The 27,100-nt window shown below is 44.5% G+C and overlaps 1 protein-coding gene and 1 long non-coding RNA gene across 3 annotated transcripts in view; one reads left to right on the top strand and one right to left on the bottom strand.

Moving 5' to 3' along the window:
* LOC138758370 (uncharacterized) overlaps positions 1–4,210 on the top strand; it is a 34,420-nt gene extending 30,210 nt beyond the window's left edge. For both annotated transcript variants that reach the window (XR_011354257.1, XR_011354258.1), the window contains one exon: positions 4,097–4,210. This is a non-coding gene — a long non-coding RNA (uncharacterized lncRNA). The remainder of the gene's footprint in view (positions 1–4,096) is intronic.
* The window catches only part of znf653 (zinc finger protein 653), a 28,576-nt gene extending 2,689 nt beyond the window's left edge, over positions 1–25,887 (bottom strand). Inside the window, exons 1-7 of the mRNA XM_069927194.1 lie at positions 25,615–25,887; positions 17,806–17,855; positions 15,394–16,305; positions 12,187–12,268; positions 10,326–10,437; positions 7,564–7,678; positions 2,022–2,121 (exon numbers count right to left, since the gene is read on the bottom strand). Of these exons, the coding sequence (XP_069783295.1) occupies positions 2,022–2,121; positions 7,564–7,678; positions 10,326–10,437; positions 12,187–12,268; positions 15,394–16,305; positions 17,806–17,855; positions 25,615–25,874 (1,631 nt within the window). The 5' untranslated portion in view covers positions 25,875–25,887. The remainder of the gene's footprint in view (positions 1–2,021; positions 2,122–7,563; positions 7,679–10,325; positions 10,438–12,186; positions 12,269–15,393; positions 16,306–17,805; positions 17,856–25,614) is intronic.
* Between the last annotated feature and the right edge of the window lie 1,213 nt (positions 25,888–27,100).

Below are 27,100 nucleotides of genomic sequence, written 5' to 3'. Positions count from 1 at the left end.
CCATTGTTCAAGAGTCTGATCATTAATTCAGCTCAGGCTCATAGGAAATTGCTTCCTTCAGTCAAAGTGAAACTTCCTTCATTAGTCCTAAACAACCAAACCTCTGTTCCCTCTTTGCAGTAAACTGTTGTCTGAAAATGAACCGCAAGTCATTGAATCTTGTGTCACAACATTTTCTAAAAATATTTTTAATGTTAGAAGTAACACAATTAATGGACATTCATGGATCTTTAATAGTCCAAATATTGTATGTAGGAATGTTTCCAAACTTTGCCACAGCAAGGTCTGGCACGAGACCATTGCAATGAGCTTGGAATCTTGTCCTTCCATCCCTTCTCCCCTTTCTGGATTCCACACACAGTGGAAATTGCTTTTCTCTAAGCTCCACACAAGAGTTTGAAAACGTCAGTCAAATCAGCCCATCAATTTTCCTGAAATCCCATCCTAGTTCCTACAACCCTTAAAATTCAATGACATTTGGTAATTTTATTCTCCAGCTCGCCACGGCCAATCTGCCCTTTCTATGGTGCACTGGCCAAAATGCTCAGCACTTCAGATTTACTGTCCTGTCCCTTCCACTTCCATTACTCCAGCCGATTTTTTACCCACTTCTGTTTCTCAGCTAAACTAACAGAGATCACAAGCAAACTATGAGCAGTAATACAAACTCTTTTACAGTTTACACTGAACACAATATTTATAAGAATATAAGAAATAGGAGCAGGAGTTGGCCAACAGGCCCGTCGAACCTGATCGGATGATCAGCTCATCTCCACCCACCTACCTTTTCCCCATATCCCTTAATTACCCGAGTATGTAAAAATCTATCCAACCTTGTCTTAAATATATTTACTGAGGTCGTCTCCACTGCTTCAATGGGCAGTAAATTCTACAGATTCACCACCTAGCAGTTCCTCCTCATCTCTGCCCTAAATCTACTGAATCTTGAGGCGATGTCCCCTAGTTCTGGTCTCCCCCACCAATGGAAACAACGTACCTACCTCTATCTTATCTATGCCTTTCCTAATTTTATGTGTTTCCAATAAGATCCCCTCTCATTCAAAAATTTACCGCTAAGATTGAAACGAATACTTTTACCAAACAATTCTTCTCTAGCTCTCTTCAAAGCCAAACTTAAAATGCTCTTGGCGCCAAGGTAGATAATTGTGTGGCGTTTGCCACAATTTTTTCATGCCAAGAAACAAGTTTGCAATTCTTTACAAAACTCTGGAAAAGGCACATTGGTAAAAGGGACAGAACAGTCAAAACTTCACTCTACAGATGGCTTCAGTCGCCTGAAAGAAACAAGTCATGAACACTGTGATTAAACCATGAGTTTTCTTTCCAGTTTCTCTATTAACTGTTTTTTAAACCCAGAAGACAGTACTTGTCCCAATAGATTCACATCAACTACCATTAGTGGGGAACATTCGGGGAATTTCTTCACACAGAGAGGGGTGAGAGTGTGGGATGAGCTGCCAGCTGAAGTGATGAATGCCGGCTCAATTTTAACATTTAAGAAAAATTTGGACAGGTACATGGATGGGAGGGGTATGGAGGGATGGGAAATCTGGGTGCAGGTCAATGAGCCTAGGCAGAATAATAGTTCAGAACAGACTAGAAGGGCTGAAGGACTTGTTTTCTTGTGCTGTAATATTCTATGGTTCTAGTACAAGCCTATCACTCCATTCCCTTCCTCCACCTCGTTTTATTTCTGCAACCTGTCCCTCCCACATGCTATCACTTCCTCTGCCACTTGCACCGACACTGTCACTAATTGGCCCACCAGCTCCTTGTCTGGGGTTGCAGAAGTAAACTAGATACCCACATATTTATGGAGAGAACGTGCAAACTCTATGCAGTTGCACCCAAGGTCAGGATTGACTCCAGGCCCCCGGGACTGAGAGACAGAAGCTCTAACTGATGTGCCTAATGCCAAGCAAAGGTAGACACACAGAAATCTACAAGAATGAGCCTCATTTGCTTTCCAAAACTGAAATACATTTGTACAGGAAACGTACTGGAGTGGTGTCTCCCCCGTGTGTGTCCTTCGATGAACTTCAAGGTGATTCTTCCTTTTGAATGACTTTCCACAAGTTTCACAAATAAAATCTCGCACTCCTAAATGAAAGGAAACTATAAAATTAGAACCTGGGATTTTTCATTCATTCTTGTTAACATTTAATAAAATGTGTATGGAGTTCAATTGCAATAAATGAGAAGTAAAACATTAAAGTCTACAGACACCGTGACTGAAGTAAAAACACGACGCTGGAGAAACTCAGCAGGTCAAACTGTGTCTGTTATGTAGCAAAGATAAAGATACAGAACCAACGTTTCGGGCTTGAGCCCTTCATCAAGGTGTGAAGAAAAGGGTGGGGGGGGGGGAACGGGGGAGGAGCAGTCCCACAGGCAGGATGTAATAGGTGGCACAGCAGCCAACAGGGGGCTCTGTGAATGGTGGGGGAAGGGGGTGGAGAGCTGGAGGAAAGGAAACAGGGGGAGAATGGGGAGTAGGCGAGCAGAAACCAGAGAAGTCGACATCAATGCCATCCGGTTGAAGAGTGCCCAGACGGAATATTAGATGTTCTTCTCCAATTTACGGGTGGCCTTGGTTTGGCAGTCCCAACGAGTGAGGACTTCTCTTTGTCAGTTCAGTACTGAATTACTGATATAACACACCATAAACACAGTCAGAAGCACTCATCAGCTCTGACAGAAGGCTTTCACCTGAAAGGTTAACTACATTTCTCTTTCGTTAGATGCAGTCAGTTTTATTTCTGATTTCCAGTGTCTGCATTTTCTTTGGCATGTGCCAGCTGTCATCGGCCAGGCTCGCTGTCTCTGTGTCTTGTGTATCTGCAGGAGCGCTGGAGACAAATCCATGGACACTCAGTGACTCTGGGTGCGGGGGGTGGGGGCGGGGTGAACCCTCTTCTGCTTCTCTTTGTCTGACTGTAAGGAGCACCAGGCAATGCTAATGGCAGGGAAGAGGGGGTTGGCCTACGAGGAGAGATCGAGTCGTCTGGGACTGTACTCACTGGATTTTAGAAAAATGAGAGGGGATCTTATAGAAACGTATAAAATTATGAAAGGCACAGATAGGATAGAGGTAGGTACGTGCTTTCCATTGGAGGAGAGACCAGAACCAGGGGATGTAGCATCAAGATCCAGGGGAGTAGATTTAGGACAGAGATGAGGAGGAACTGCTTTTCCCAGAGGGTGGTGGATCAGTGGAATTCTCTGACTATTGAAGCTCAGTGAATCTATTTAAGACCAGGTTGAATAGATTTTTACATAGTAGGGGATTTAAGGGATATGGGGAAAAGGCAGGGAGGTGGAGATAGTCGATCATTAGATCAGCCATGATCACATTGAATGGCAGAGCAGGCTCGACGGGACGAGTGGCCGACTCCTGCTCCTTTTTCTTATGTTCTTGTGTTCTAAATCATCATCTGCCTTATTGCAGACTAAAGGCAATTTTGCATAATATTACATGACAAAAATAGTCTCTGCTGTAGCAACAAATAAAAATGAGGTAAACAACTATTTTAAATTAATGAGCTAAAATACCAAGAAGCACAATTAAAACTTCAATGTAATGGCTTTTTTTCCATCCCCGCACAAAGGGAATCTATCCCACCCCTTTGCGTTATATCCAGAGGTCTAGAACTGCCCTTGAAATCCTGCCCCTGGTCTCCAGAGGGTCAGCGATGCAGAAATTCAGCAAGATGTACTTTCGGTGCTGAACTGCAGGTTGAGCCCAGAACTGACAGGTTTGGCATTACAACACAGATGGTATGTTATTTCTGCACTTGTCTAGCCTCAGACCTGCTTCCATTCAGATGAGTAAAAGCCAGGGGCTCAGTTTGGAACGACTGACATTTCCATGCAAGATATGAACCAATATCAATTTGCAATACAAAGCACGTTAAAATGCATTTATTGTTCGCCTGCCACCTATTCCTTTTTGACCTGAAGCCACTGGCGCTTGGTGACGTCTAGTTGTTGCTGATTCTTTGTCCAGAAGCCTGTTTTGTCATGCGTGCTCAGATGAGAGATGGCCCGTTAATCTGATTTCTTACATTTATTCCAGCTGAGACTGAAGATTTTATTGTTGCTGGAAGCTTCTGCTAGAGTTGGGCAGAGGTACATGGACATCACAGGTCTGTAGCTTATATCAGATTTTGGATTATGGCAAATCATTTCATAGCCACTATGTTGAATATGTTATCATAAGAAATAGGAGCAGGAGTCGGCCACTCGGCCCGTCCAGCCTGCTCCGCCATTCAATGAGATCACAGCAGATCTGATGATCGGCTCATTGGAGATGAGCCCTCTACCTCCCTGCCTTTTCCCCATATCCCTTTATGCCCTCACTATGTAAAAATCTATCCAACCTGGTCTTAAATAGATTCACTGAGCTTCAATAGTCAGAGAATTCCACAGATTCACCATCCTCTGGGAAAAGCAGTTCCTCCTCATCTCCATCCTCAATCTACTCCCCTGGATCTTGAGGCGATGTCCCCTCATTCTGATCTCCCCATCAATGGAAACAACCATCCTACCTCTATCTTATCAGTGCCTTTTGTAATTTTATAAATTCCCTTCACATTCTTCTAAATTCCAGCAAGTACAGTCCTAGACGACCCAATCTCTCTTCACAGGCTAAAGCCTTCATCCCTGGAATAAACCTTGTGAACCTCCCCTGGAACTTTCCTCAATGTTCTTATCTTGACTGAAAGATCAAGCGTGGAGTGCAGAAGACTGAATCTCCAGTAGGTGTTATACAAAGTTCCTTTTGACCCAATGTATTCTGAAAATATTAGAAACATGACTTCACTGCACATTTTGTTAAAAGTATAGATTTAAATCTGGAGGCCTCTGTCTATTTTCATAAATCACAAGCTGCCACCAGTAACGTTCAAGATGCCCTGCAGTCGAGTCTTCACATGTCGGCTCACCCAAAGTGAAGGGATGAAGTGAACTTTAATCTTATTTACACAGGATGGAAACTTCACATTGCACAATATGGCTTCAGGGAGCAAGTTACAAAGCTGTTGTCCTAATTTTTGTCATAAAACTGTGGTTTATAAACTCTTGGCCTGACACTGACAGAGTCTGAGGCAACACCCTCCTCCTCCAGCCCCCCCACCCCCCCCCCACCCCCATCCCCATCCCCTTGTAATACTATGCATCTTCTTATTTCTCAGGGCAGGTTGCTTTTGTGAAGCACGAGAGACTTAACTACTCTCAAATGTGTAGCTGGATATCATTTTAAAAGAAAGGGCCATCTGTTAACCTCTGAAGCAGACTAACCAAGATTGCAGACTGCAGAAATTTGTACTTTCAAGCCTGAGGTACCACCTTCTAATCACCAAAACATTGGCTCCTATATTTATTTATCAAGGCAAGGGTTCTGAAATCATCCTTCTCAACCCCTGGTGTGGATAGAACTTAAAAAAAAAACAGGAGCAGAGATGTCAGAGCTTATCAGTTTCAACCCTTGGGTTAAATTTATGACACGTACAAGAATACGCATTTAAAATCTTTTCACGTCATATTTTTGAGCACTCGGGAGGTGACAAAGTTACAATCTCACAGATGCCAAAACCACAATTTCCACACAATAACAGCAGCATTCCCTTACCCTGTGCAAATTAATCCTCGCAATCCACCTCAATAAGAATCAGAATTTATTTTCATGAACACGTCATGAAATTTGTTGTTTTGCAGCAGTATTACACTGCAAATATTACGATAAAATTACATTTAAAAATAAATAAATTAGTGGAAAAAAATAAGAGAAAGTGAAAATGTCACATCCATGGTTCATTGTCCATTCAGGAATCTGACGGCGGAGGGAAAGAAGCTGTCCTTGTGCCGCTGGGTGCTCAGCTTCAGGCTCCTGCACCTCCTTCCCGATGGTAGCAGAGTGAAGAGGGCATGGCCTGGGTGGTGGGGGTCCTTAAGGACAGAGACTGCCCCTTGTAGATGTCCTCAATGGAATGGAGATCGATGCCCGTGATCTTCACAACTCTGTAGCCTTATCCTGTCCTGTGCATTGGCTCCTCCATATCAGACTGTGATGCTACCAGTCTGAAAGCTCTCCATGATACACCTGTAGAAATTTGCAAGAGTCTTTGGTGACGTCCCAAATTCCAAAAACTCCACATGAAGTTTAGCCACTGGTGAGCCTTCTTCGTGATTTCAGTGTAATGGAGGCTCCAGGACAGATCCCCAGAGATGTTGACACCCAGGAACTTGAAGCTCTTGACCCTCGCCACTACTGCCCCCTCGACGAGGACTGTTTTGCATTCTCCTAATTTCCCTTCCTGAAGACTCCACTGTTTTGAATGCTTCCCAAAACCCCAATCATGCACAAAGTTGAAAAATATGAGCCACTTCATAAATTGAAGGACGGGATCGTGTTACTGCCGAACTGTTCCAATGAGAAGAGTTGTAGTCCTGGAAGCCTCCACTTCCCACCAATAGAAAATGTACAACTTTTATGGACACAGACAATTCCTAAGGCAGCCAATTAAACAATCGCATGGTTAGCATTGCAGTTAGTGCAAAGCAACATGGGCTTGAGCCAAATGCTGTCTATAAAGAGTTCATCCACTCTCCCCGTGTCTGTGTGGGTTTCTTCTGGGGGCTCCTGTTTCCTCCCACCCTTCAAAAGATATGGGGGTTGCAGGCTAATTTGGGTGTAATTGGGGAGCACGGGTATAAAAGGCCAGAATCTGCTTCTACCATGCTGAGAATAAAAATGTAAAACAAATGGAACTGAACTAGATACGTCCGGTTGCTGAATTAGTTGGTCTGCACCTTCATCAATATTTCAATGCCCATTTAAAAATAAGAACATCTTAATGAGTTACACAGACCTAATGAACATATTTAGACTAAAAGTTGCAGTCAGATTCAAAATGACTCAATGTGTAATAAACTGGCATTACATCCAAACCATCTTATCAATCAGAAGAGACTGCAGCTGGGGAATAGAGATCAAAGCTCAAAAAAGCCACTCTCCCCCCCATCGACATGATCTACCGGGATTGTTGTCTGAAGAGGGTGCGCAAAATCATTGAGGACCCCTTCCACCCCACGCACAGCATCTTTCACCTGCTCCCATCAGGAAAAAAGATTCAGGAGTTTCAGAGCCTGCACCACCAGGCTGAGGAACAGCTTCTTCCCACGGGCAGTGAGAACGCTGAACGATCACTAAAACTGTGCACACTAACCACCCCAGACTCTCATATTCAGGAAACAAGATTTGTTTGTTTGTACAGATGCATAACTGGTCCTGCATATGTATTGTTTGTCTGTATGTGCATTATGTCTGCGTATTTTGCACCGAGGACCGGAGAACGCTGTTTAGTGCAATCAGATGACAATAAACTGACTTGACACATGATATTTGCATGTTCAAAAGTTTAAAGAAAACATTTTCATAGCTTCTATCCCCATGAACAAACTGCAAATGCAAAAAAAAGCCATCTTTAAAATTTGCAGATGGAATCTTTTACCTGAAGGCGGGATATTCTGGCTGGGACCTACCTGAGTGGATGATCATGTGCCTCCGCAAGTGATTTGATAAATAAAACCTCTTTCCACAACCCGGGTGTGAGCAGACTTTTGTTTTCCCCTTTCTGTGCACGAGGTTGACATGATTCTGGACAGGAATAAATAAATCTTTGTAAATTAAATGAGGGAATACTTTTACTTTCCACGAGCATTTGTGAGACTGTTTAGCCAGTTCTTCACATTAAAGCGCCCACGGTGAACATGGATCTTTTATCGATTTGTTGAAATGTAATGATGGGAGACTCTTTGCAAGCATTAATTTCATCTATCAATCAAACTCAGCTCTGCTATTCAAGTGTATCCAACTTGAATAGTGTAACTCTCTCCCAGTGAAATCTAGTTTTACTCCCTGGGAAAGATACTTTAGGCCACAAAGGGCTGCCACAGTTAATGTAGTGGTTAGCGTAATGCTGTTACAGCACCAGCGATCGGGACCAGGGTTCGAATCCCGTGCTGTCTGTAGGAAGTTTGTATGTTCTCCCTGTATCTGCGTGGCTTTTTCTTGGGGGCTCTGGTTTCTTCCACCTATCAAAACGTACCAGGGGAGTTGTTGGTCAATTTGGCCTAAGTGGGTGACATGGACTTATGGGCCGAAGAGGGCCTGTACCATGTTATATGTCTACAAAACTTAAAAATTTTCTGCTGAAATGTTATTTTCTAATTGATGAAAATAAATTGTATTGAATCCACAAGATTTGGGGATTAACACCAGCATCAGAATTTTTTGATGGCCTTTTCTCCAACTGTAGCCTAAATCTCATTTGCAAATTTTGAATGTCATGTGGTGGTGGGGTAAGGGGAGAAACATTGGTGGCCCCAGATCTAATGGCTCCATCAATGCAACGATAGCTCTGGGAGAAATGTGAGGTAAGAAATTAAGAGTTATTGCACAAACATCATGCCGGCACATTAAAGTGGATTAAGTGCGATTTTTCCAATAGCATATTGGCAGAAGGATAAGCACACAATGACATCGTTAATATCAGGAGAATTTAATTAAGTTGGTAATTTATTCATTCAACACTCTCGCAACATGAAGTCACAGTGCAATGAGTTTCTAATACTTTTTCCATAAACAGATTCTCGGGATAGTCATCTCATTATCATTTGTGGCAATTTCTTCCCTGGAATATTACCCCCATGCCTGTCTATAACAAGAGACCGCACTTCAAAACAAGGCTCTGGATTCAATGAGTTTTCGTGTGTTCAACGTCAAGTTTATCCTCACACCACAGGTAAACTTTCATTTCTGGCTCAGTTGTCATCCAAATTTTGTTCTCCACCTTGGGTTGGCAGCACAAACTCAACTGTGCTGGTCATTCGTGAATAGTCAGTGGATTCCCCTACTGGCAAGAGTTTTAAAGAAAATCCACAAAAGCAGTAGACTTGGAAGGTTTGCATAATATTACTTACAAACCGCAGGAGCAAGAAAAACTCCAATTCAACAGTCAGACTATAAGAAGCAAAGGCAGACATGAATTTGCTCATCGAGTCCACGCTGCTGAAGATCCAGCTGCGCTGGGTGGGTCTCGTCTCCAGAATGGAGGACCATCGCCTTCCCAAGATCGTGTTATATGGCGAGATCTCCACTGGTCACTGTGACAGAGGTGCACCAAAGAAGAGGTACAAGGACTGCCTAAAGAAATCTCTTGGTGCCTGCCACATTGACCACCGCCAGTGGGCTGATATGGCCTCAAACCGTGCATCTTGGCGCCTCACAGTTCGGCGGGCAGCAACCTCCTTTGAAGAAGACCGCAGAGCCCACCTCACTGACAAAAGGCAAAGGAGGAAAAACCCAACACCCAACCCCAACCAACCAATTTTCCCCTGCAACCGTGTCTGCCTGTCCCGCATCGGATTTGTCAGCCACAAACGAGCCTGCAGCTGACGTGGACATTTACCCCCTCCATAAATCTTCGTCCACGAAGCCAAGCCAAAGATATAACTTGGCAGCCCGGTTAGTGTAATGGTTAGTGCAACACTGTTACAGCACCAATGATCAGGATTAGGGTTCGAATCTGGCGCTGTCTGTACGTTCTCCCCATGCCTGTGTGGGTTTCCTCCGACCCTTCAAAAGATACCGGGGGTTGTAGGTTAATTGGGTGTATTTGGGTGGCATGGGCTTGTGGGCCGAAATGACCCATTATAGTGCTGTATGTCTAAATATAAATTGAAAGAAATTTAAAAAAATTAAATTTTAATTCCAAATTACTAGACTCAATATTAAACAAATGTTTTGGGCCTGAGCCCTTTGTCTCTCTTGTTTTAATTCCAAGTTGATTTTATTCAAATTAAGGTGATTTATGTTTGTGGGATTTATATATTAAACTCAATAAAAAATATTTTAAAAAGAAAGCTCATTTATGTTGCTTTGACAACTATGTTGCCATATTGTTACATTATTTACAAGGCTGAATTTTAATTATTGGCATCTCTTGTTTGTCCCCAAGTAAAAGCCAGTTTTCAGTTGGTATGGAAAATAGAGACTATGCCAGATCTTGTACATGGAAATGAGCCTTTAAGCATTGTAGAACTAGATGAAATAATCCAAATGTTGTCACCTTCATCCAACCCTGCTCAGATTATCTTTAACCACAGAACCGCCTTGCCTACCTTTGTAACAAGGACTGTGGGAATTAATGGTATTTCCTTTCCATCTTCTTGAATTAAAGACAAATGTATAACTCTAAAATCTTTCAAACAAGTTCAAAATATTTGAAAAGTTCAGCACTTGCCTGGAAACTATTTAACGTGACGTACACCTGGCTGCATCCATCGTGTGGACAGTGAAAGAGCTGAAACATCCCGTCAGCATCAATAACGTGACCCCGTTTTTTCCTCTTTGGCCTAAAAGAGGATACAGGGATGAGACTGTGTCTATTTCTTCAGGTGGGAAAGCCATACACCGTATATGTTGTTGAATAGGACAACCCCAGAATCTCCACCCAAAATGAGACTTTGCCAGCAATGTACAGATTTTAGACCCTTTGTATTGGATGACCCAATTTTAAGGTGAAATTTTTAAGGTTAGAGAATCGTCCTATACAACTGCATTTACGGTTCAGTAAAATCCTTGCTATCCTGCAGCTATGGGGATTTGTAGACGGATAAGTGAATATCCTGGTTGATTGAATGGAGAACTAACAGTAAGGCGCGCCAATTTTAAACTTCTGTATTTCTTACCCATTTATTTTCTGGAATTTTTTTGTCTATTGCTTAAATTCCAAATTAACAGGGATTTTACTGTAACACCTACTAATGGGACTCATTTCTTACTTGGACATCTAAATACATTACAGCGAACGGCACAGATCAAACATTTCGAGACATGACCTAGAGTTAAACTGGTCTTAAGTTGGGCAACAATGTGTTGCTCTAGTTAACCTGACTAAAGGCACCCCAATGTTATTGATATTTTCAATTGGGAAATTCATACGATAATGGGACAAGAACATAACTGCATTTGCAAATAATGCATGTTGTAAACAAACCATTTGCAAATGTTGACCACGAGACCAAGTACGTAATCAGCCAATTGGATGTGCAAAGAAGAAAGTGCAAAATATGGAGGCTTCACCAAAGGAAATCAGATCCGTAACTGCAGTTAGCCATGAACAAACCAAATGGGGAACTTGGGAATACAAATCGCTATACTGAAAACTGTTGAGACACATGAGGGCTTCAGTGAAAGCATTTAACAGAAAGTTAAACACAAAGAGAAAGTAATAGGAAAAGGTGTTGTGGTGACAGAGAGATGATTCACGTGGGGAATAACGAGTAACCAGTTTCTCTGATCTAAATACTTGTCACCCTGTTCTTTAATTCGGGCTTGTGGTTCCTTCTGTGGCTGCAAGGTACACACATAAAGGATACTCCAAAAACAGGAAAATCCCTGGTATCCGGAATTCAAGCAACTGGCAACCCAAACAAGGGACTAATTCTGAGGAAATAAATACCAAGATAAACAAGAACAGATAAAAGTTTATAATTGTAAAAGTAAATATTCTTCAAAGATGAGAGGAAATATTCAGCCAGCAGAGCGCCCCGGCCGTGCACCGGCCACAGCAGATGTTTGAATAAAGTTTCAACAAAGTTGAATTTGAATAAAATGGTGGCGCCCAGGATGAAGAGCCGGCCGATGCTGCTCACTGTTGGGGTGACTCTCCCTAAGTGTCTCCCTATCCGGTAAGAATCTTTATCTATTTTAGCACTAAATATATTAGTAAGGCTTTATTTCTAAACTTGGGGGGGGCGGGGTGTTATTATGACAGTGCCATGGTTGGCATTGTTACAGCGCCAGCGACCCAAGTTCAAATTTAAACTTAACGTTTTGTAAGTTATTGGAATGACCTCATTAAAGTGAACAACGATACGGATTTTTTTTTTTTCAAATGACTTTATATATTTAAACAGTGTATTCTCAATGCAGGTGTATTTGGATAATCGACCAGAAAATTCACATTCCCAGCATCCGCGATCCACGTGGGTGCCGGATAAAGGGGATTTTTTGGTACTCACAAAACAGGGCAAGTGGAAGCAAAGAATACAAGAATGAAACCTAATGCTCCACTGCAGAAGCTTGAACTCTACACTCACTTATGTGGCATGTCCCGTGCAGTTTCACTTGGCTCCGTTGGAGTTCCAGACCCAGCAATGACAGTTCTCTCTCCTATCACATCTGCATAAGGAAAGAACAAAGCTCCTGTAATTATGAGGCATACGTAATTCAAACTCTAAGTAAAAGCTTGTTGCAGAACTATTAAGGAGCGATGAACAGCACCCCACTACCTGATCAACAATGCAAAGGTGAATGAAGGTCCTGCTGATCCAGAAGGCTACGGCCCAATGAATCAAGGTGTCCAACTGAAATGTAATTAACTATATTTAAAAACTGGTTGGAATACAATCATTAGTAAAATGGCACAGCACTCCCTGTTGTTAGCCTTTAATTAAAGGATTATAATTTTTTATCTCAATAGTCACTTGTTCAGCAAACTATTTTTATTGAAAGATAATGGACTCCCTAGAATCTAACATGTTTGGTTTATAAGTAAAACATGATGATGGAGAAACTCAGCAGGTCAAACTATACTTTATGTGGCAAAGATAAAGATACAGGGCCTGAGCCCTTCATCAAGGTGTGAGCAAAATGGAGGCAGGCACACATACAAAATGGTGGGGGAGAAGCACAGACAGAATAAGAGGGGGGAGGGGTTCTGTGAATGGAGAGGGGAGGGGGTGGAGAGCTGGAGGAAAGGAAACAGAGGGATGGGGGAAATAACAGGGTAGACCTTCGCCTTAAGAATCCGGGAAAAATCAATCCCTTCTCATGATCATTTGAATCGACCATGAAGAGAACATTGAACAGAACAGCACAGGAACAGGCACTTTGGGCCACGACGTCTGCACTGAGCATGGTGCCAAGCTAACTCCTGTTAGGTCTGCTTTGTTCATGAATGAGTGAGACAAACACCAGACTGAGTCGAAATCAGGGTTCTTTGTTCTTTATTACCGGATTGTAACACTTGCGACTAACCATGTTAGTCGGAGAATGCATTCTGCCGTTATCAGCAAAATGGTGATTTTTTATACCCTTGGATACATGCTTAGAACATCATCATATCATTACTTGTCCAATGACTAAAACTGTTGCTATCCTTTCCCTGCTAGCTTCCTGCCTCTCAATCCATCAATGTCTCTCTTATCTTGTAAGTACAAGGATGCATTTACATCTTGTTACAGCCCTGTACAGGGCAGGGTAACTCCTTACACATTCCCATCTCATGATGTTTTACCTTACACTCCTTGCACTTGATATATGCAATATATATTGCATATATATTGAATGAACTCTGTGGGTTCATTCTGTCCCTCAATGGTGTAGCAATCACTGACTGGATTTACATAGGTCTGCATATCCATGTGTTGAAAAGTAACTGGCAAATCACTCCAGTTGTAGTCACATTACAATTGAGTTAAGATGTGCTCTCCCAATTGTTTGGGGATTTATTGAAAATAAGATCATAGGTTGATGTGCATGCAGAATACGTGTGCATTTATTTTTAAACGCCACTACAATTTGTCTGTCAACTGTGAGGTTTTGGCTGGATTGTTCAGTTCAAAAACACTGCATTCTCACTTGTGTCAGGTCCCTAATCTGAATATCCACTGCATCAAGAACATATTTTTCTATCAATTAAATGACCAAGTACCTGCAAAAGTCAGTTAAAAGAACAATTTCTACATAAAATCATTTTCAATGCATTTTGCAATCAGAAAGTGGCCTGTGAATAAATGTGCCTCTTGTTCTTCTATCTGTACAAATCGATGATCAGTTATCCAGATCCCTTGCTTTATCACTGCCTTAATTTACCTTTTCAATTTCTCAAGAAATTCTTGAGAGATTTGAAAATTTCAGCACTCACCTAGAAATGCAAGTGACATTGAGGATGATATTGTCTCTCCAACCTCTGATTAACAACAACCAAATAAGTCAAAATAGTTTATAATAAGGAATTGGTATGTTCTCACCGTGTCTGCGTGGCTTTACTTCGGTGCTCTGGTTTCCTCTCACCCTTCAAAGCGTACAGGGATTGTAGGTTACTTGGTGTATCTGTGGAAGCACGGGCTTGTGGGCCAGAAGGGCCTGTTGCCATGCTGTATGTTTGAATTTCTAACAGTGTATTTGACAAGTTTTACTAAGATGTTCAAGAGCTCCAAAGTTAGAATGTATTATATAATTGGCTAACTGAGCAATTATTGAATCTCCACAGATTATAAAGGATTGAGTGCTAGCTCTCACTGGGTACAAAGCTACATTAGTCAGCCAGCGGCTCCTCACCATTTTAAGAGCACACACTTTGGCCTATTCCCTGTTAAAAACAAACATCATAGTACTTTATAATGGGCAGTGAGCCAAACGTAACACTGCAATGAACACTCCAACATGATACTGAGCCCAAGCACTACAAGCTTCTAAAGGTGGATTAATCCTTCAACACATTAGCACAACATTTTGCAAGCAAACATCACATTTTTACTCAACACTGCAAAGATAGGAAAGGTTAAGTGGAAACTCCGATCACTCAATATTTGTAACAATACAAAAGTTTCAATTTTCAACAGATAGCCAAGGAAGAATTTTACAGAATATTTTTTTTTCCCCAGGGTGCTCTGGTTTCCTCCCACCCTCCAAAATGTACAGGGGTTGTAGGTTTATTGGGGTATTTGGGTGGGCCGAAAGGGCCCGTTACTGTTCTGGGTCGTAACTTAAATCAGAATCTACAAAGATCTGTAACACAATTGATCATAAAATATTCTACACTGCCATATTTAAAAGAAGATTTTTATGGCGTAGGTACAGAACAGCGCTTCTTCAGAGCTCACTTCGTCGTACCCTTAAATCGAGGAGTGCCACAATACTGGGTTATACTACCTTGTTGCTTACTCCCAGAGCACAAACTATTACAGGATGTAGTTTCAATGCAAAACATTCAGCTACATTAACACATTTCAACATTTAAATACTGTATTAACCAAGTGCAAGTCAAATTCTGAAATTATTTAATCCTTTGAGAAGCATTGATCTAACACAGGCCTGTGAAGACTTTTCTTGCTAAAAATATATTGCATCAGGATTTTAATGAGAAATTGGCATGAAAACCCACTTAGTGCAAAATCGCTTATCAACATAAAGAGGATTGCATTAGCAATCCTTACACTGCTGCAGAAAAGGTGAAAGGAAATGGAATGAAAGGATAAATACCCATTAGGGTGAAAAACAACACAAAATAGTAGTGGTACCTGGATGTTCACTCCACTCTGTGGGTTCATTCTGTCCCTCAATGGTGTAGCAATCACTGACTGGATTTACATAGGTCAGCTGTTCTGAGAACGTACATGTCATTTCCTCATAATCAGTGGGATTTACTTGTGCAGTGTCCAGGGGCACTTGTCCAAATTCTTCTGTAATGCTAGTGATTTCTGAACTCTGTACTGTGGAAATCTGCACAGTTACAGGGCAATTGGTAGTTAAAGAATACAAGGCATTCTTGTCAACAGTCTGTACTATGGTATTCAAAGTAGGCAATGATGGATGGTTGCCTTCAGTAGCAGAGCTCTTACATGGTGACTGAGCTCTATGTGGAGATGATGGCTCGTGAATTGCAGTCCTGCTTTGATCTTTTTTATCCTCCCCTTTGGAACATTTCTCCACCGAGCTCAAAGTTTGTGTCTTGCTGTTCAATTTGTTCCCACCTTCATAATTGGGTTTATTGGCATCAACGTCAACAAGCTTCACGTTGAAATACTCCTTGAATTTGTGATCCGAATCAGACCCATCGCAGGTTGATGTATCTGTTTCGCACTTGATGTACAATTCATTGGATTGCCCTCGTTGCCTTCTGATTACATCCCTTTTGGCCTTGCTTCCTTTCTTCTCTGCAGAACGCTGCTGCCGATTTCGATTTTCCTCCAAGTTACTGATCGTCATGTTACCCTTGGCCGTGGGTAGAGCGACAGGGACATGGCAGATATTCTGGACGGGCTCCATATGCTGCAGATACTGGTGTCCTGCTTCACACTGCCATACTACAGCTACTGAACAGTCACACACCTGCTGTAGTTCATAGAGCAGGAGCTCCTGCTTGCACGTCTGTTTATGCTGCTCATACCACATCACCAGAGTTTTTAACGAGCTAATTGCTTGCTTTCTTGCTGTGGGAAAAGCAGAGAAGTCAGTTTAAGACTGTTAAACTTCCAGTAAGAGTGTCCAGACCAGGTGGTGATAATTATTTACTTTCAATAAGAAGATGTTAAGAAATGGACAGATGGCAATAAACGTGGACAGCACAGTTGACGTAGCAGTTAGTGCAAAGCCTTTATAGCACCAATGATCGGGACCGGACTAGGGTTCCAATCCCACACTCTCCATAAGGTGTTTGTACTTTCTCCCAGTGTCTGTGTGGGTTTTCCCAGGAACTCCAGTTTCCTCCCTCTGTTTGAAATGTACTGCGGGTTGTTGGTAAATTGGGGTGGCACGGACTCGGGGCCAAAATGGCCTGTTAACGTGCTGTATGCCCACTGAGAACTTGGAGCATTTTTTTTTCTTTTTATTTAACCTTGACTGGTTTTTTTCTCACCTCCTGAAATCAGAGATCCTCAGGAAAGCCAATATTCATCAGTTCTGAAACTAAACAGCTCAGTACACACATTGCAACTTCGTATTAATGTCAATACATCTGCCGTTAAATGAGACAGTTAAGTTTAAAATTGCTGCAGTTTGACTAAAATCTGCAAAATATGGAAACATTCGTGATCTGCGGCAGCATTTCAGTGAAAACATTTATACGAACCATCTTACAAAGTCAATAACAACAGAGCAAGAAAAAAGACAAAGTTAGGCAATGTCAGGTCAGGTGACATCTGTGGAAAGAGAAGCAGTAAATATTTCAGATTCTCTACTCTTGTTGCTGGGCTTTCCATGGATACTACCTGACTTGTTGAGCTTTTCCAGCATTTTCTATGTTTAGTTCAGATTCTGATTTTTTTTTTTTTTACTTGCTGCAGAGCAAATTGCATTTTAACATTGAAAACAAAAAAAGACATTGTGATGAGGCAGATTGGAGATTTTGACCCCTGCAACAGTTATTATTACTTCTCTTGCAGTAACTGCAATTCAGCTCACCGAAACACCAAATCACTTGACAATGAATGTTGCTAAGCTACAAGTGATTGGAAATAGATCACAAGAAGCATGGGTTGCAAGCAATTATACTGCACTGTCCAAATCTAAATGAAAATATATATGTATGCCCATGTCATTTCTGGCAGCAGTACATGAAGTGGGAGGGACAAATGAAGCCTGCAATGCAGCAGCAGTGATAAATATCAAAAGAACCTCAAAATCCTTGCCCTTTCCTGGGAACTGTGCTTGAGTAGTTGCTCCTTCCAAAAAGCACAGAGCTTTCATCAATTTACTGGAAAATGCAGATTAGAATTGTTATATTGCAAGCAGAAAGCTTGTTACATATAGTCCTACATTCTCTGCCAAAAAAGGCAAAAGGAGTATTAAATTGATTTCTCACTTTATACTCACTCCAACATTTTCATGAAATTAACAAACAGAAAGCGCTGTACAGACTGGTGATTAACTGAGCCTCAATTTGCATAGATATTACAACAGAACATCCTCCGTCAACTGATCAACAGGCTTACCTTTCTGTGAGGAATTAATTTTCAAGTTCTGTCCCTCTGATCCAGATTTGCTGTAACATAATAAAATCATTATGAAGGCAGAGCATGTTTTGCTATTCTTGCTTGCAATTATTCTTTTCTCCAGTAACAATAAAAATGGTTATTACAATGTCTTAGGTTTTACAGAATCAAGAATCCAAAGAGCTGTATTATTTTCCCGAAAGCGCATGATACAAGACTAAAAGCAATGCATACAATCTGTACATAAAATTCAAATTGATCCCCATTTCCTCCCAAATTTCTGCACCTAAAGCTTTGTAAAGCAATGACAGTTCTTTAGAAGCTTAATTACTTATAATTTATAATTATTTAATAAAGGACGACACGGTTATCATCATGGTCGACGCAACGCTGTTACAGCGCCAGCGATGAGGAGTGAGTTTCAAATCCCGCGCTGTCTGAAAGGAGTTCCCTATGTCTGTATGGGCTTTCCTTTTTTTTTAAAAAGATATTTTTATTGAGGTTTACAATAATATAGAAATTAAATAGTACAATTATGTAAGGGATACAAATTGTAACAAAAAGGAGAAAAAACCACAAGACATGTTTGGAAAAAAAATTAATGAATGGATATCAAGTGACCACAACCTGGAAATAGACAGCACAGCATCAAAGGGTAGAACGACCCTAAAACTTTAAATTATGATAATGGTCCATAAAAGGGTCTTTATGAAATTAATATACGAATCATAATGGCATATCTAATTTTTTCTAAACTTAAACAAGACAGAACATTTAACAATTTAATCAAAATTGGCCATCAGTAAAAGTTAAATTCGATTTTTAGTTGGTCAATAAAACGTCAACACCTTGAAATGATCCGAAAAGAACAACAAAAGGGCAAGGTTCCAATTTAACCTTAAGAATCTCCGATAATTCCTTTTTTTAACCTTCGGTTCAAGACATTGAATATACTTAGTGGTCCAGGGTAGGTGTTCAATTTTTCTTGGGCTTGTAATATAGACTTTTTGCTCTTTTGAGCGATTATCTGCCAAATTTAAATGACCAAATCGCTTTTTTTTGTTATTTACAGATTAGATGTTCCTTAAATTCCTTAATGTTGAGGCTTCCCCAAGATTCAGATTTTAATCTTATCTGGAAAGTATAGAATTTTAGACCTAATCAGAAAGGACTGCTTCCAGATATTTATGAACTATTTTTAAGATCTAAAATAAAGTTTGGGAACATGACTTCAACAGCCGTTTGCTGAAGATGCATGGGATTTTATTTTGAAAAATGTACATTCATCCTCTCTGTGCTAGACATTCCTTATTATAATTTAAAGTAATCCATAGGCTCCACTACTCCAATTAGCTCAATTTTACCCTCATATATCCTCTAAACGTGAAAAGTGGACAACTCAGTAAAGTACTTTATATCATATGTTCTGGTAACATCTGAAACTACTGAAGAGGTTATTTATTACCACTGTCTTTAATTCTTGATAGAACTCTGTCTCTGACCCTTTTATTGCTATTTTTGGAATGAGTGGGCCAATGGACTTAATTTTGACCCCATCTCAATCCCACGTCATTGCTTTGCTTCCCTAATTGCTAGAAGGCCCATTCTGTTGCGGCGGAGAGATGTCGCCCCTCCAACTTACACACAATGGTTATTGGATTTGATGGCATCCCTCTCTCTAGAGAAAATTAGCTGCTCAACTACTTAAACGAGTATTAATTTTTTTTTCTCTTTGGGGTTCCTTTTTTTAAAAATTATTTTCAAAATTTATAGATCAATTATTTTTGGTCTTAATTTTTTTTCTACTCCTAATAGTTTTGAAATTAATAGATGAATTCTGACTTTGATAGTAATTGCTCATTTAATAGGTTGGGGTTAGAAATTAGATTAGATTGTTTTTTTTTTCCTTTTTTTTAAATCAATAACATGGATCACCCAGATCTTGTTTGCCATTGCTAACTATCTGTGATTTTAATTTATTGATACCTGAATGATATATTTATGTTTCTGATTTTTACCCCCAAAAAGCCTTAAAAAGATTGAAAAAGAAAGACTTATGAAGGACAATGAGCCAAAAGTTCTCTTTACAACCCTAGCCACCTGTGACGCCACTTTCAGCGAATTAGGTATCTGAAATGTGGAAACAACTACTAAAAAAAACAAGCTATGACCAAGTGTGGTGGAGAAAGAGATTCAGCAACAACCTGCTATCAAATGAAATACAGCTTAAAACAGCGTTTCTCCAAAAAAAATGTGGATGATGAATGCCACCTAGCGGGAATACAGCAACTACAAGCACCGAATAATTCAGAATCAGAGGGGGTTGCAAAGGGGAATAAACATAAATAATTCTCACATAATTTTTTTAATGACTCAAAAATAATTTTACAGGATACGAGAGGGAACACGTTATTTAAAGTTATTGACAACAGCATAACTCAATAGATGTTGTGGATTGACATCGGATTACACTCTTACACAGCAGAATGATTGTAATCCTGCTGTAAGAAACAAGATATTCAATTAAATACCATCTGCCTCTTCCGGTGACCATAAATAGACCAAGGGCAAAGGAATGAGCAGGGGCTGGGAAGTATACTTACAATACTCAGGCTCAGTCATTAACCCTTTGGACTACAGCCATTTTTAATCTTTCATAATACATACTCCGGACAGTGCGAACACCAGTACGGACCAGTATAAAACCCCAACATGGAGGAATTGGCTTGTTGGTAGTCCATGAACACCAGGACACTGAGTCTAAAAGCAGTGGTGCATTTTTTCCTCTCATAGAGTTGCAGTATCAAAGTCCTCCCTTTCCACCATCACCTCCCCCCTCTCCACTAGCACTTTTACTGCAGATAAGGAAGAACAGGGAATTGAAGCTTTGGAAAACTGGCTCCGAAGAGGAGGCAAAGCCAGGGGTAGATCAGCCACGAACATATCAAATAGAGGGGTAGATTGGAAGGGACGATTAGTCCACTTTTTGTTTTCTTACATTTTATGTTCTCTTGGGAGAAAAGAGGCAGGGTGGAATGAAACTGGCAGGAAGGAGGGAGTGAGCTGAGGAGGTAAAGACACATTGCTAATGTTTTGGGCCTTAGCCCTTCCTTAAGGAACAAGCAGAATGAGTCAGAAGCATAAAATCTCAGAATTCAGACAATGCTGCCTGGGGGAGGAGACCACACCAACGTAAACTGTTACTTGGATATGATAAGGGGGAGAGAGGCAAGAATTTATCATGCCTGTACGAAAGGAAACAGAATGGAGAGGTAGACCAAGGGAAAGGTGACAGGTTGAGGGGGTGGGGTAGGTTTGAGAGAATGCATGCCATTTTCTCAATTCCTTCCTCCCTGCCACATCTGCACCCAGGATGAGGATTTCCATGCCAGATTATCAGTGATGTCCTCCTCCTTCAAACACATGGCTTTCCCTCTATCACCATCAACTCGGCACTCACTCATGTCCTCCATTGCCTGCACATCAGCCCTGGCCCCCTCTTCCCCCCCCCCCCCATGAACTGCAAGGATGGTATTCCTCTTGTCCTCCACTCGCCAGCATCCACATCCAATACATCCTCCTCTGCCATTTCTGACTACATGATCCCACCACCAGACACATATTCCCCTCTCTACCTTCTGCATGGACCGCTCCCTCCATGACAACTCCTCCCCTCACAATTGTCCCCTTGGGACCTACCCATGTGACCGCAGGAGCATCCACACCTCCTCCCTTTCCACCATTTGTGACCCCATAAAGTAAAGTAACATTTCACTTGCAAATCTGCAGGGGTCTCAGAATTCAGACAGTGCTGGATAAGGGAAGGCGTGCTAATTATGTCTGTGCGAAGGGAAACAGAAGAGAAAGGGAAAGAGACAGATCTGGGGGAAGGTGACGGGAAAGAAGCGAAGGGTTGGTGGGGATTTAATGAAAGCCTGAGAAGTCAATGGGAGGGTGTCCAGATGGAAGTTGTCCCTCCAATTTGCAGGTGGTCTCAGTCTGGCAGTGCATGAGACCATGGACAGGTTTTTCAGCAAGGGGAAAGGAAACGGGTGGCCACTGGGAGATCCTCATTATCGTGGCAGAGCCGAGGTGCTCAACAAAGTGGTGACCAGTGGGGTACCACAGGGATCTGTACTGGGACCCCAGCTGTTCACAATTTACATTAATGATCTGGATGAGGGGATTGGATGTAATATCTCCAAATTTGCAGATGACACTAAGCTAGGAGGGGTTGTGTGCACAGAAGAGGGGGTCAGGAAGCTCCAGTGTGATTTGGATAAATTGAGGGACTGGGCACATACATGGCAAATGCACTACAATGTGGATAAATGTGAGGTTATCCACTTTGGTAATACAAACCGGAGGGCAGATTACTATTTGATTACTATTTGAATGGCAATAGATTAAGAGATGGGGAAGTGCAGAGAGACCTAGGGGTACTTGTACATCAGTCTCTGAAGGCGAGCATGCAGGTACAGCAGGCGGTTAAAAAGGCAAATGGTATGTTGGCCTTCATATCAAGAGGGTTTGAGTATAGGAACAAGGATACCTTACTGCAGCTGTACAGGGCCTTGGTGAGACCCCACCTGGAGTATTGTGTGCAGTTTTGGTCACCTTATCTAAGGAAGGATGTTCTTGCAATGGAGGGAGTGCAGAGGCGATTCACCAGGCTGATACCTGGAATGGCAGGAATGACTTAATGAGGAAAGGTTGCGCAAATTGGGATTGTACTCCCTGGAGTTTAGAAGATTGAGAGGGGATCTCATAGAGACGTATAAAATTCTGGCAGGACTGGACAGAATGGATGCAGATGGGATGTTTCCAATGATGGGAAAATCCAGAACCCGGGGCTATGGTTTGAGGATAATAGGCAAACCATTTAGGACGAGATGAGGAGGAATTTCTTTACCCAGAGGGTGGTGAATCTGTGAAATTAATTGCCACAGAGGGCAATAGAGGCAGGTTCATTAAATATATTTAAGAGGGAATTAGATCTATTTCTTCAGTATAAGGGTATTAAAGGTTATGGAGAGAAGGCGGGGACGGGGTACTGAACTTTAAGATCAGCCATGATCTCGTTGAATGGCAGAGCAGGCTCGAAGGGTCGAATGACCTACTCCTGCTTCTATCTTCTATGTTTCTATGATCTCCCAGCCTGTGTCCAGTCTCTCTGATGTAGAGAGCACAATGGAAGTACTGTAAGAAGCAGATGATGTGAAGTAATGCTTCACTCGGAAGGACCGTTTAGGGACCCTGAATGGTGGTGAGGGGGGAAAAGTGAAATGATGTTTCTCTTAGAAGGACAGTTTGGGTATTGTCAATATGGCTTTGTCAATACTTTTCCTCAGGATCTTCCTCGGGATGCAAGGATCACTTGCAGAGAGTATTTACGAGGCTGGTTGACCTTGGCACCTTCTCAACAGAGTTCTTGAACCAATAAGGTGCTGGTGGGTAGTCTGGACTTGGCAGTGCCTGAGGCCATGAATAGACAGTGTGGGAAAGGTATGTGGAATTAAAATTCTTGGCCATTGGAAAGTCCTTGTTATTACAGCAGACAGAGCAGAATGATCTTCCCAGTCCAGTTTGTCCGATGTAGAGGAGGCCACAATGGGAGCACCGGATGCAGTGGGTAACCCCAGTAGATTCACAAGTTAAGTGTTGCTTCAGTTGGAAGGACCGTTTTGTGCCCATAATGGTGGTGAACGAGGAGTAGCAGATGCAGATGGAGGTATCAAGGACGACCAACACCACCGCCAGTGGGCTGATATCGCCTCAAATCTTGGCGCCTCACAGTTCGGCAGGCAGCAACCTCCTTTGAAGAAGACTGCAGAGCCCACCTCACTGACAAAAGACAAAGGAGGAAAAACCCAACACCCAACCCCAACCAACCAATTTTCCCCTGCAACTGCTGCAACCATGTCTGCCTGTCCCACATCGGACTTGTCAGCCACAAACGAGCCTGCAGCTGATGTGGACATTTACCCCCTGCATAAATCTTCGTCCGTGAAGCCAAGCCAAAGAAAAGAAAATAAATCATTGAATCCATGCTGCTAAAGACCCAAATGCGCTGGGTGGGTCAAGCCTCCAGAATGGAGGACCATCGCCTTCCCAAGATCGTGTTCTATGGCGAGCTCTCCACTGGCCACCAAGACAGAGGTGCACCAAAGAAGAGGTACAAGGACTGCTTAAAGAAATCTCTTGGTGCCTGCCACATTGACCCCTGCCAGTGGGCTGATATCACCTGCAACCATGCATCTTGGTGCCTCACAGTTCGGCGGGCAGCAACCTCCTTTGAAGAAGACTGCAGAGCCCACCTCACTGACAAAAGACAAACAAGGAAAAACCCAACACCCAACCCCAACCCACCAATTTTCCCTTGCAACCGCCTGCCTTTCCCGCATCGGACTTGTCAGTCACCAACGAGCCTGCAGCAGACGTGGACATACCCCTCCGTAAATCTTCGTCCGCGAAGCCAAGCCAAAGAAAAGAAGATCACCCCCAGGGAAGGAGCGGGGGTGGGGGGGGGGGGGGGGAAGGACCTCCCTCAGGGATTGTGAGGGGGAGGGAGAAAAGGGGGTAAGGAATCCTGGGGGTGGGGGAAGGGCCCCGGGGGGTGGGGTGGGGGAAGGTCCCCGGGGGGTGGGGTGGGGGAAGGTCCCCGGGGGGTGGGGGAAGGTCCCCGGGGGGTGGGGGAAGGTCCCCGGGGGGTGGGGGAAGGGCCCCGGGGGGTGGGGGAAGGGCCCCGGGGGGGTGGGGGGTGGGGTGGGGGAAGGGCCCCGGGGGGGTGGGGGAAGGGCCCCGGGGGGGTGGGGGAAGGGCCCTGGGGGGGTGGGGGAAGGGCCCCGGGGGGGTGGGGGAAGGGCCCCGGGGGGGTGGGGGAAGGGCCCCGGGGGGGTGGGGGAAGGGCCCCGGGGGGGTGGGGGAAGGGCCCCGGGGGGGTGGGGGAAGGGCCCCGGGGGGGTGGGGTGGGGGAAGGGCCCTGGGGGGGTGGGGTGGGGAAAGGGCCCCGGGGGGGTGGGGTGGGGGAAGGGCCCCGGGGGGGTGGGGTGGGGGAAGGGCCCCGGGGGGGGGGGTGGGGGAAGGGCCCCGGGGGGGGGGTGGGGTGGGGGAAGGGCCCCGGGGGGGGGTGGGGTGGGGGAAGGGCCCCTGGGGGGTGGGGTGGGGGAAGGGCCCCGGGGGGGTGGGGTGGGGGAAGGGCCCCGGGGGGGGGGTGGGGTGGGGGAAGGGCCCCGGGGGGGGGTGGGGTGGGGGAAGGGCCCCGGGGGGGGTGGGGTGGGGGAAGGGCCCCGGGGGGGGTGGGGTGGGGGAAGGGCCCCGGGGGGTGGGGCGGGTGAAGGGCCCCGGGGGGGTGGGGTGGGGGAAGGGCCCCGGGGGGGTGGGGTGGGGGAAGGGCCCCGGGGGGGTGGGGTGGGGGAAGGGCCCCGGGGGGGTGGGGTGGGGGAAGGGCCCCGGGGGGGTGGGGTGGGGGAAGGGCCCCGGGGGGGTGGGGTGGGGGAAGGGCCCCGGGGGGGTGGGGTGGGGGAAGGGCCCCGGGGGGGTAGGTGCCGGGGGAAAGGCCCCGGGGGGGTAGGTGCCGGGGGAAAGGCCCCGGGGGGGGTGGGGTGGGGGAAGGGCCCCGGGGGGGTGGGGTGTGGGAAGGGCCCGGGGGGGGTGGGATGGGGGAAGGGCCCCGGGGGGGGGTTGGGGTGGGGGAAGGGCCCCGGGGGGGGGGGTTGGGGTGGGGGAAGGGCCCCGGGGGGGTAGGTGCCGGGGGAAAGGCCCCGGGGCCAGGGCCCAGAGGGAAGGGCCGGGGCCGGGCCTACCCACCTCCGCCTCTGCTCCAGCTGCACCAGGTGCTGCGCTAGCCGCCGGTCCGACCATCCGTGCCGCTCCCGCAGCGCGGCCCACACGCCGAACGCCTCGCCGATGTAGATGCGCCGGTTGTCGTACTTCTTGCGGCTGTTGACCCGCTGCCGCAGCCGCTCACTGTCGCTCAGCCTCGGCCTGCCGCGGCCCCGCTTCGCGGCCCTGCTGTCAGCCTCACTCTCCCCCTGCGGCCCCGTCGCCGACTCCGCGCCCTCCGCCATTCTTGCCGTCCGGTGTACACAAACCGCATGCACTTCCGGGCCAAAGGTCACGCCCTCCCCAAAATGGCTGCCGGAAGTTCAGGTTACGCTGTCTGAGAGCGTGTCAGGGGATACTTGAACGTGTCCCTACCCTCAGGTGGGCACCCGGGGTCTCTCCATGAGCCTGTTGCCCATAACCCCACCCCTGGGTGCTTCCAAGATGGATGCCCAGGGTCTCCCCATCAGCCTGTTGCCCATAACCCCTCCCCTGGGTGCTCTTGGCTGGGAACTCGGGTCACTTCATCTGCCATGAACTTACCCAAAAGCAAGTCACAATGAATGAACTTCACCTGCACCAGGATTCCATGTTTATTCAAAACTGTTGTATGTTAAATGAGGCCATTTCATGGCCAAAGAACTTGGCAGATTCCCCTCTCTGTGGGAGAAGCATTTCCTCCTCATCCTTTGAATCTGTTTTCCTGAGGGTTCAAGCTGTGTCCCTTTATTCTGTTCTCACTACCCTGTTGTCACCAATCAGTGGAAACAACCTCTCGAGTCTAACTCATCTCCAAGACTCAGCTGGTGAAGCAACCCCATTGGTGTAAATTGCAGTACCTATGATTTAGTGAAATGAAGCACCTTCAAAGTTCAGATTTATTGTCAGAGTACATACATCCCTGAGATTCTTTTTCCTGTGGGCCAGGCAGAATTACCACTTCACTGTAGTGTTAAAAAAAAACTGTACATAACGTACACATGTAAACAAATAAAGAAATGTAAACAAACTGACTGTGCAACACAAGAGAGGAAATAAAACTGCACATGAGTCCCTGATCGAGTTTGCTGTTGAGGAGTCTGATGGTGGAGGGGGAGCAGCTGTTCCTCAACCTGGTGGTGCAATTTTTGTGGCACTTACACCTTTTTCCTGATGGCAGCAGTGAGAACAGACCGTATGCTGGGTGGTGTGTCCTTGTCCATTTTGAGAGCTGAAGGTAAAACCCAAAAGTCTGTAGACAGCGTGCTTGAATAAAAACACAATGCGGAAAATCAGGTGTTGTTCCTCCAACCAGCACTTCCAGCCACATGGTATTAACATTGACTTCTCCAGTTTCTGCTAACCTGCTCTCCCTTCCCCCTCCATTATCTTCCCCGTCTTCTTTCCTTCAGCTCTCCATCTCATTCCCTCTCCATTCAGAGAGCCTTCCCTCCTCCCTGTTGGCTGCTGTGCCCTCCCTCCCTTCTCCACC

Source organism: Narcine bancroftii, chromosome 3 (genome assembly GCF_036971445.1).
Source record: "Narcine bancroftii isolate sNarBan1 chromosome 3, sNarBan1.hap1, whole genome shotgun sequence".
NCBI lineage: Eukaryota > Metazoa > Chordata > Chondrichthyes > Torpediniformes > Narcinidae > Narcine > Narcine bancroftii.
The sequence above is the reverse complement of the archived record's forward strand: the minus strand, read 5'-3'. Positions and strand labels throughout refer to the sequence as shown.